Source organism: Sus scrofa, chromosome 9 (genome assembly GCF_054392235.1).
Source record: "Sus scrofa isolate SSC_HxYL_T2T_F1_AM1 chromosome 9, Sscrofa_HxYL_maternal_Yorkshire_Landrace_v2.0, whole genome shotgun sequence".
In the NCBI taxonomy this organism is placed as follows: Eukaryota; Metazoa; Chordata; class Mammalia; order Artiodactyla; family Suidae; genus Sus; species Sus scrofa.
Window position 1 is genome coordinate 4,166,021 of NC_139391.1, and position 11,287 is coordinate 4,177,307.

Below are 11,287 nucleotides of genomic sequence, written 5' to 3' on the forward strand. Positions count from 1 at the left end.
TAACGCAGAAATTGCCTTTCAAACGTCACAGTCTATCCTCACATCTTAGGAGGTAGGTAAGGACTCCAGGTGTACATGAAAAGAATTGAAGGTTGGATGAGTTAGTACATTTCCCAAAGGGAACAGGTGGAGCTGGTAAATTGCAGTCAGCTGTCAGTGTTTTTGCTTCAAGCCTTTTCCTTTAATCCCTCCTCTGTGCTGTCCTATAGATGCGTCAACGAATGGTGGTTGGATGAATGAATAAGTGGTATAAATGAATAAATGGTACACTGGGGCAGGGAGCATGCTATTAGGCTGAACATCCTCTTTCAACACAGTTCCTTGGAGAGGCTATTACTTACTATAAAAGGGTCTTCGCTGCTCGTAACTTTTTAAACATACATGAAGCACAAAGGAAAAAAATAATACCACCTGCTTCCAAGGAGCTTATATTCACATCTTCGTCCTTCTTGCCTAAGGGCCTTTGCACATACTTTCCTCTGGGTTTAGAATATTCTCCCATTTTCCTGTAGCTTGCTGGAGGTAACAGAGCACAACGTGAAGTAGAAGCTGGAAAATTCTCCATGTGACAACTGAACCATCTGGATCAACTTTCTAGTATCATTGGTCCTATCTGTCATGTAAGACAAATGGATAAATGGGATGTTTCTCTCACTGGAAGCGATCACATTTCTAAAGGGTCTGGCTTTCAGTGGACACCCTGAAAGAACACAATACATTTTATCTGCTGTATTAGCTTGCGGTTAGAATTCACTTCATCTTTCAAATATCTTCCTCGAAGAATCATTTCCTATCTCCCCCAGACCTGGTCAGATGCCATTGTTATCTGCTCTTATAAAACTCTGCAGATTTCCCTAACAGTTATCAGAGAGGGTGATTATTTTTGCACATACACTTTGTGGATTATTTGAATCATATATGCCTTCTTCATTGGCAGGAATACTCCGTGAGGAGAGGCATTCTGTCTGTTTCACTTTTCCCTCTGCTCCCGGGGTCTAGCTCAGTGCTCTGCTCCTCCTCGGTGTTCCATGCACCTGGACTGAATAACCCAGGACCTGCTTGTGTAAATAAATGAATGAATGATTGCTGGCCCACCCACCTCGGCAGTTCTTTTCTCAGCAATTCACTCACCGTGTGCCTGTGCCTCCTAAGCCACACCCGTCTCCCAGAACTCATGATGTCCTCAGACCCTGCTGAGCCTTTGCATACGCTGGTCTCCCGGATATCTTTCCTGCGTCTTCCCTCTGGTGCTTCTCCACCTCCAAGATTCATGTTGTTCCCCCCGTGTCTCAGGATCTTCTCTGACCCCCAGCCTAGCGCATTACCCGTGCCCTCCGTTTCTGGACATCTTCGAGTCCCTATAACACTCACTACATATCAAAGTTTTATTTTACAAGTCTCCTGACCTCCCTAGTTCGTGAGGGCAAGCCAATAGACTGGCATTGATCACTGAACATCCAGGGTCTCGTATAATGCCTCATTTCCCGGACCTGGCTTATTATTCCTAGTTTCAGTAAATGTTTATTGTGGCATGATCTTAAAAACCTCTTACAGATAGTCAAGCTGCTTACAGTATTTCACAGCTATCGGGGAGGCAACCTCTGCTGAGGGGATTATTCTGATAGAATTACAGTGTCTTCAAGTGGCCTAAGCGGCCAAGAAGGGTTTCCCCTGCCTGAACCTCACTTCCTCATCCATAAGTAGGACCATCTAATGATAACTTGCCTTCCTATTCGTCTTAGTTATCTATGCGATGTAGCAAATTTCACCCCCCCAACACACTCAAAAACCCATTTATTATCACAAAGAGTTCCTGCCTGATCAGAATTCTAGAGTGGTCCATCTGAGTGGTTCTGTCTCTTATTAGGCTGCAGTTAAGGTGATGCTAAGGTTGCAAGTATCAGAAGGGCTGGCTGGAGCTGGAGGGTCTCCTGGGAGGAGGCTGCTTATGCAGTGTTGTTGGACAGTAAGAGGCTTCGGTTCCTCCCACAAAGGCTGCGTGTCCTCCTGTCACCGAGGCTGGCTTCTCCCAGATGGGGCAATTCAAGAGAGAGCACAAGAGAAGCTTCAGTGACTTATATGGCCTAGACTTTCCTATATATCTTATTGGCAGTTTCATAAGGAAATTGAAAGCATAGCATAAACAAAATAGCATTCAGAGACATGAAAGTCTTCTCAAACCATACACTCCTAAGAGCTGAGATGTGGAAACAATGTTTATTTCCTTTTCTAGAAGGAAGGATAAAAATTGTAGTACACACACACACACACACACACACACAGACACACACACGAAATACACAGAATATCACTGTAGACGATTTTAGAACCATTTTGAAAGTCCCAGGAGACTCTGCTGACTCAGACACTGTCTGTCCTACAAGATCTGAGCCTGCAGGGACTCAGCCTGCCCCAGCCTTTGGGAACTCAGACTCTCAGGAGCTGGACCCCTGGGAAGAGCCTCGCCAGGCAGCCCACGGCTCTCTGATGGGCTCGTGTCCGTGGTCTCTCAGGGCCCCACCAGCCAGGGCGCCCTCTCTGAAGGTCCCAGAAGAGAAGGAAGTGTGTCCACTTATGGGTGTTGTTTCTGTCCGCCTCATGAAGGACCTGGGGGTTGGTGCGTGTTGGTCGGTGGGCAGGGCAGCTGTGATTGGAAAGCCCAGGGCAGGGCTCAGATCCTGGGGTAGGCTGACTGAAGGACAGACAGCCAGGGGACCTCAGAGGAGGAGCAAGGAGCCTAAGGAAAGACGAGGGGGGCCCCGTGCAGCTTTCCTCATGAGGTAGCCTGCAGGTCTGGGGCCAGACTTTTAAAGTTGGAAGGGTTGGGATGACGATGGGTAAATAAAGCAGAAGGAGACGGGGAGGACTGGGCCTGTCACAAGGACACAATTCAACAGCCAAAACCCAGGGGGCTGACAGCTCGGACAGAAGCGTGGACTTGGCCTCTGGTTCACCTGTGTGCATCTGCCTTTGCTTGTCGTCCTAAAGGGGAGTACAGACTAGCTGCTCTCTCGGGAGACCACTTTCCAGCCACGGAGTTGAAGACTCGTCCACTGCAGAAAATCTCCTCAAAAAAGTGCTCCTCGCAAAAATGTCTATGAGGAAACAGGCCTTTCAGAGACATCAAAAAACTCCATGAAGTATAATGAAAAAAGAGGCACAGATCATCAAATGCAAATTCAGGATTCCCGAAACTAAAGCCAAGGTTCTTCAGCAGGGACTATAATGTGAGTTTGGTCGACGTTGCCCATAATTCCCTGTGTTTCTGGATGTACGTGTAAATATGTGTATTTGTCCATTAATTACTTTCACCACTTATTTACCAAACTGCCCTTTACTGTAACACAGGGTGGGCAGAGATGGGGCCAAAAACGTACAAAGCTCTCAAGTCAGACAAGAGCTTGTGCGTACGCAAGGATTTAAGCATTATTCACTTTAATATAACTTAAGTGTTTTATAGGAATTAAATTACAGAGATAAAACTATGAATATGAAAATATCTTTATACTCAAGAAAGATTGATGATAGGCAAATAAATGCAATACATTGTGAGAGTGTGTCTATCTGGCGCAAGTGCATGGGTCTATGGGTTCAAATAAGAGGACCCAGCCTTGGGGGTTAATTTTCATTTAAGCTGAGGCAAAAGGGGGGGGGAGACAAAAGTAACCAGTCCAAAAAATGTCTCATTTCTCTGGGTGCAGCTTCTCAGCAAAGGTTTAAAAAAAGAATAATGATGATCTGGTTTTCTCGTTGATAAAAATGCCCTTAGCATTTTCTTGGTTTGGCATTATGATTAGCTGCCAGTTTTAATAGGTTTATTTTCCTCTACTTGCTGTAGCTATTTCACAATGTGAAATGTATTTTCAGACGCAACAAGAATGTCCTTTTGGTCTTGACTCAATTCCGGAAATATTTATGAGTATTTTTTACATATCACCATTGTGCTGACATTGAGACTATTACTAAACAAAGAAAACACAGAAAAAAAAAAATGAGGCATCTTGGCCTTCGCAGAGACTGCCGTCTATCAGAGAAAAATAATGAACCACTAGTTGCAAGTATGATGAATTTCAGAGAAGAGGAAATTGCATGTAGAACATAGAATTTTCTAATGTAGAAAACCAGGAAGACTGTTCTCAGGGAAGCGATGTTTAATCCGAATGAAAGGGGTTTTCGCTAAGATCTGAATGCTCATTAGAATTTCGCCTTGTCTGCAGGTGAGAGAGGGAAGGCAGTAGGTATGAGAGCTCAGCCCCCTGGGTTTCCACCATCTCTCGTTCGTCTTAAGAGAAAATATGTGAGTCTCAGTGCATACGTAAGACTTATGCCGAAATAATTAAGTAAATATTGTAGGTGGAATCTGGAAATGAAATGGTAGAGGAATTTACCATGATTTTTCATATCAAAACAGCTTTTTTTTTTTTTTTTTTTTTTTTTTGGCTGCTGCCTGCAGTGGCTTTATGTAGGATCTCTGATCCCAGACTAGGGGTTGAACCTGGGCCACAGCAAGAAAAGCACCGAGTCCTAACCACTTGCCCACTGGGGGGACGCCCCCGAATTGCTTTTAACCCATATGTTTTTAGAAAATGCAGGATTTTTTTCTGGCAAGCAGGCCTGGAGTGTAACAAGAAGGCTGAAGAGTTAGTAAAAACCACTTGTAGTTTTGTTAGGATTTGGGACCACAATTCCAAAAATAATTGGACAGCTGTAATTGATTGAATGTGGGGGTTTAAAGAGAGAGGATATAAACGATAAATTTCAAGTTTCTGCTTTGGGTCATTAGTGCATGATATTAATATTCTTTGACACAGCAGGGGCATCAGGTTTGTGACGAAAGATGTTGAATTTGAATTTTTGAAAAATTAAGTTTGAGGAGTTCCCGTCGTGGGTCAGGGGTTAACAAATCCGACGAGGAACCATGGGGTTGCGGGTTCGATCCCTGGCCTTGCTCAGTGGATCAAGGATCTGGTGTGGCTGTGAGCTGTGGTGTAGGTCACAGACGTGGCTCGGATCCCGCGTTGCTGTGGCTGTGGCTGTGGCGTAGGCTGGCAGCCCCCACTCCGATTAGACCCCTAGCCTGGGAATCTCCATGTGTCATGGGTGTGGCCCTAGAAAAGACATATATATATATTTTTTAAAAAAAGGTAAGTTTGAGGTTCCTGTGAGGCATCCAAAAGGAGATAAGTAGGGTGTAGTTGGACATGTGTGGATAAGAGGTGGGCGATGGTGATGCATCACTATGAGCTGTGGTTTTGGGAATTGATGAGTTACATCAGGAAAAGGAATCACATGTTGTCACGTGTATGTGACACAAGTTCAGGGGAGCAAGGGAAGACAAATATTCGTAAGAGAATAGTTAAAACGATGACTCATAGGAGTTAACCTCCATACAGAGGGTTGCAAAGACGCCTGGATAGTGAAGGAATGATAGTGAAAACGCCAAGCCCGAGAGGGTTTAGGTTTAGGAGCAGATTGGTAAGAACTGAACCACATCACTGAACAAGGTGGGGTTTCTCAATTTGTGACATACGAGGTTAATCGATTTTGGGTTCCAATACCTCAAAGACATGGCCCTGGATTTGTGCAGCTGACCATCAGCAACACAGTTAAGCCATCCAGGACGATGCTGTGCAGCTTTGAGGGGCACGTTCTGGGTAAGAAGCAAGAAAGTTAAACTTACTGCAGGTAATAGCTAGACATTCCTCTTCAGAGAATCAAGAGAATTACAAGGAAGTCTGAGATAACAATAAGAAAAGAGTTGGGCAAAGATATGTTATTTACTTATTTTATTTATTTATTTATTTTTTGTCTTTTTGCCATTTCTTGGGCTGCTCCCACGGCATATGGAGGTTCCCAGGCTAGGGGTAGAATCGGAGCTGTAGGCCACAGCCACAGCCACAGCCACGCGGGATCTGAGTCACATCTGCAACGTACACCACAGCTCACGGCAACGCTGGATCCTCAACCCACTAAGCGAGGCCAGGGATCGAACCCGCACCCTCATGGTTCCTAGTCGGATTCACTAACCACTGAGCCATGACGGGAACTCCTGTTTACTTATTTTAAATGTATCCTGGGCAGAGATGTCTGCAGGCAGTATGATTTCCACCTGCATTGAGGAGTGTTCCTTTTAAGAGCTCAAAGTTATCTTTCACGTCATTTAATGCTTTTAAAATTTAATTTGACTTTTTTCTGGTTTTCATTTCGCCAGGTTTGCTCCCTTTGCCCTTCCATTTATCCGAAGTCCTCTGGTCTGTGCTGCTTTTGTTGCATCCTTGCCGGGCCATTTTTGTTTCCGTTCCTTCTCCCGTGAGAAACATGCAGTTGGATTTTATTTTAAAAGACGTCATGGATACTTAGGCTTTTAAATACAGGAGCTCGGATAACCTACATGTATAATCATAAGTGATGTGCTTGATTTTGTGCTGCTAATTTGTTTTCTCTTTTCTTTACATGACTGAATTTTATATCTTTATATAATCTTAGTTACCATGTGTATAGCACTTGCTATAGACGCTGTGAAGAATTTTCACCCTGTACATAGGGGTCTAGGAAAATGCTCTGAGGGTTTGATTTCCAGCTTTATCATATGCTCATTGTGTGGCTGTGACAAGTCACTTAAACTTCTCTGCCTTAGCGTCTCCATCTTTAAAAAGTGGACAATAGTCTCACCTGTCTCATAGGGTTGCTAAGAGAATAAGAGAAATGATATCATGGAAAGAGCTTTGGATTTGTGCACTATCATTGAATGCGCATAAAAAATGTTACCTCTTCTTATGGAGGTGTCTTATTTTCTTGGGCGAGACCCAGAATTTAGAAGAAATAAATTCTTGCTTTCTTCCACTAGAGGTCACCTCTCCATTTATCAAAAGCGCTTTCGAAGGCTTTTCCTCATTCAAGCCTGAGAGGGGCTGGAGGCTGAGCCTCATACCCTTTCTCATAGACTCTTCCATCATGAGGCATCAAACTGCACAGCCTCAGAGAGCATCCCGGTCTGCAAGTCCCAAGACTCTAGGGTCAGGGGAGTCGTGGCACAGGGTTGGTGACAAATAACAGTGCCGGCGTTGTGTCTTTGCTCGTACACTCTCTACCAGCCCCGGCCTCTTTTCAATTGTTCTCACCTGACAGCGTGTTGAGGAAGTCACGTGGTGTGGCACAGCCGCAAAAAAAACAGTACATCTGTGGACGCTGACAGTCCTGGCTCTGCCAGTTCCTGAAGATGAGAGCTTGGGTAAGATAGCATTCAGTATTTCAGTTTCTGAAAAAAAAAGAGAAGAAAACTCAGAAGGATAAAAATAAATTTCTCAGAAGATTGTCCTAAATGAGAGAATACTTTTTAAGAGACTGGCCTGTGGCAGACATCTATAATGATTCATTGTCTCCTTATTTTTTTCAATTAAAATGCCCTGCTTTTCTCGTTGTCTTTCTCTCTCAGCATGTGGTTAGATTGTTTTTCCTCTAGTCTCATATCTACACAGATGCGCATGAGACTGACCCAGGGAAAACTCAGTCATTTCATGGAGTTTGAGGAAGACTTTGGAGAGGCTTTCTGATTACTACCATGTGTACTAGTCTGGGAAATCTTTCTACAAAAATGATCATCCTTCTTCATAGCAAAGGGAAGCTCTTCCCTGGCAGATGAGAAGGAGGAGAGCTGGGCCTAAGGAAAGGATGCAGGAAGAATTTCCCTATGTTTTCTTTTTTTTTTTTTTTTTTTGTCTTTTTGTCTTTTGTTGTTGTTGTTGCTATTTCTTGGGCCGCTCCCGCAGCATATGGAGGTTCCCAGGCCAGGGGTTGAATCGGAACTGTAGCCACCGGCCTACGCCAGAGCCACAGCAATGCGGGATCCGAGCTGCGTCTGCAACCTGCACCACAGCTCACGGCAACGCCGGATCGTTAACCCACTGAGCAAGGGCAGGGACCGAACCCGCAACCTCATGGTTCCTAGTGGGATTCGTTAACCACTGCGCCACGACGGGAACTCCCCCTATATTTTCTAATGTCCATTGCATACAGTTTGTTTTAGGACACAGAAGCTATGCATCCGCTCTCCATGGCCGTGGACAACCTGACTGGCTCCAACACGGCCTCCTTCACTCTCTTGGGCATCCCTGGACTTGAGCCGTACCACGTCTGGATCAGCATCCCGTTCTGCCTCATCTATCTCGTGGCCATCATGGGTAACAGCATCCTTCTCTACCTCATTGCAGTGGAGCACAGTCTTCATGCACCCATGTTCTTTTTCCTTGCTATGCTGGCTGTTACTGATCTTGTATTGTCTACCACCTGCGTCCCCAAAACTCTTAGCATCTTCTGGTTGGGTCCCCAGAAAATTAGTTTTCCTGGCTGTCTCACACAATTATTCTTTCTGCACTACAGCTTTGTTCTGGATTCGGCCATCCTGATGGCCATGGCATTTGACCGCTACGTGGCCATCTGCTCGCCCTTGAGATACAACACTATTCTAACCCCCAAGACCACTGTCAAAATGGCTGTGGGAATCTTCTTGAGAAGCTTCTGTGTTATTGTCCCATGTGTTTTCCTTGCACATCGTCTCCCCTTCTGCGGGACACGTGCCATCCCTCACACGTACTGTGAGCACATCGGTGTCGCCCGGCTGGCCTGTGCCGACATCGCCGTCAATATCTGGTATGGCTTTTGTGTCCCCATCATGACGGTCGTCTCAGATGTGGTCCTCACTGCTGTCTCCTACGTCCTCATCCTCTGTGCTGTCTTCCGCCTCCCCTCCCAAGAAGCTCGCCAGAAGGCCCTGGGCACCTGCGGGTCCCACGTCTGTGTCATCCTCATGTTCTACATCCCAGCGTTCTTCTCCATCCTTGCTCATCGCTTTGGACAGAATGTCCCTCGTGGCTTTCACATCGTGTTTGCCAACCTCTATGTCATCATCCCACCTGCCCTCAACCCTGCCGTCTATGGAGTGAAGACCAAGCAGATCCGAGACAAAGTCATTCTTCTGCTCTTTCCTAAGAAGTCCTATTGATGTCTGCCTGAGGTCTAGGAGGCAGGGGACTGCAGTTTTGACCTCTTAGTTATTTTAGGCAGAAGTCTTTTCTGCCGCTTCAGTCACAAAGAAGTTAAAATTTTAGTCTAGGAAATTATATATATATATATATATATATATATATATAAAATGTGTTATATATATAATGTGTTATATATATGTATATAGATAATGTGTTATATATATAATGTGTTATACATATTTATATTTATATATATATATATAATGTGTTATTTACATAACACATTATTTCCAGAAACTGAAAAATTGCAATTCCTGTTGAGTGCTCTAGGGTAATACAAAATTTTAAATGAAAATAAAGTGATCAGTATCTCTTTTTCTTTATAAATATGTTTCTAAATAATCCGATTTTTTTTGCAGATTTATACATCAGAGTAGCTTATGTATCATAATAGCATAAGACGTTTCTAGCCTGATGGCTCTGTGAGGTTCTGAATTTTTACTTTGGTTACTTCAATGCATGTCTGCACATCATCAAGTATACATTCTGGCAGGTACTGGGGGGCATGTAATGTTCATTTAAGGCATGAATGGCAAATAATTATCAAGTTATTAAACTCACGGTGCAGGTGTTTATTTTGGACTGAGGATGAAAAAACCAATGATGAAATCCAAAGATCATTTTTCACTCACTCCTGAGAAAGCCAAAGGAGATGTTTTACGACAGACAGAAACAAACCAAAATGTTAAAAGCAGTGCCTTTGGAGAGAGGCTATCAGAAGAAAACATCAGATTAGGTGTTCAGGAAATCCCTGCCTGAAAGAAATTGCAATTTTTCTATGAAAAATGGAAATCACGAGAAGTCAGTCAATTAGGGAAGGGAGGGTGTTATGATCCAGGCAGAGGAGATGAGAGACCTATACACTGAAAACTCTAAGACATTGATAAAGGGAATGAACAATAAACAAATTCAGGTTGCTCCATTACCCTAAAATAGAGCGTTCTTATGAAACCTTTCATAAGTCAAAACGGTGTAAAGCAAAAATTACCTTAGGACACATCTTGCTGATGGATGCATAAAATAAATTGATAGAATGCATAAAGGATCCCTGACATAGTTCCAGGCTCTGAGGGCTTGATGCTGAGATGCTGAGGGTAGTTCCCAGGGAAGGAGTTTGGTGATGCCACTTTAGCAGCTCTGGGTGTGCACTGCCTCTATAACAGCTGGTTGAAAAACAAAGGCTGACTTTTTTTTTTTTGCTTTTCATCTTTTTTCATAAAAGCTATCATTCTCTTCAGCTTTCTTTCCATTGGTGTAAATAGTTACTAATAAAATCTTCCATAAAAGTGAAATGATATAAAGCAGATACTCTAAAAGTAGGGGTATCAGTACATGGAAACGTCTTGGATTGGGAGAATTAATACTGTACAAATGCTCACATGACCCAAAGCAATCTGCAGACTTAATGCAATTCCTGTCGAAAGTCCAATGGCAAATTTGTGTGGAGCCCCCAGAGATCTGAAGATTCAAAGCAATCTCACAAAAGATGCACAAAGCTGGCAGCATCACACTTTCTGATTTCAAACTATGTTACAAATTAATAGGAATCAAAGCAATATGGTGATTATAGAAGAGCATAAAAACAGGCACGTGGATCAATGGAACAGAATAAAGATGAATATGATGGACAGTGAGGGAGCAGATGGAGTGAACACACACATACACGCACATGCACTTACACACAGTAAGTGTGTGACAGGATGGGTGTGTAAATTATGTGTTGTGGTAAGAAATTTACCATGCATATCTAGATCAAATCGTCATGGCATACGCTTTAAATATATCCAGTTTTCTTTGTCAGTTATACCTCAATAAAGCTGGAAAAAAGACAAGCAAACATGTATGGATGAAAAAACCGTGGTCCGCTTATTTTTGGAAAAAAGCCTGAGGGATTAGAACATGTAAAGACCCAGAGCTGAGAAAAGGCTCAGTGCATTAAGAGACCTGGAAACTGAGGGGGCGGGGTGGGTTTAGGGAGAGAGAGACGACGAGAAGGTGAGATTGAAGACGACAGAACAATCTAGGTTATTTTCAGGAGTTTAATATTCCAGGAAAAATGGAAAGCTGAGGAATTTTAAGCACGTGGCAACAAAGCTCTGAATTGTGCTATAAAATATTATTCCTATGTCTTATGTCTTGGGACAGGGTTTGTGATCGTTTTGGGGGTGGTGGGGGGAGTGGCCACTGGATTTAACGGCCACCCTATCCTGCCCTCTCATGTGCACGATAACCCTTCACAGGTG

The 11,287-nt window shown here is 43.7% G+C and overlaps 1 protein-coding gene across 2 annotated transcripts; it reads left to right on the forward strand.

Annotated features, from left to right (window-relative positions):
* The first annotated feature begins 2,163 nt into the window (after nucleotides 1–2,163).
* Nucleotides 2,164–9,001, forward strand: LOC100516817 (olfactory receptor 52H1-like). 2 transcript variants are annotated; one of them, XM_084974987.1, is made up of 2 exons: nucleotides 2,164–2,208; nucleotides 8,093–9,001. In XM_084974987.1, exons 1-2 carry the CDS (start codon nucleotides 2,164–2,166, stop codon nucleotides 8,999–9,001), a joined length of 954 nt encoding a protein of 317 aa, XP_084831113.1. The 2 variants fall into 2 exon arrangements, with proteins under 2 accessions (XP_084831113.1, XP_003129496.2); XM_003129448.2 differs by lacking the exon at nucleotides 2,164–2,208 and having other exon boundaries at nucleotides 8,054–9,001.
* Nucleotides 9,002–11,287: the final 2,286 nt, after the last annotated feature.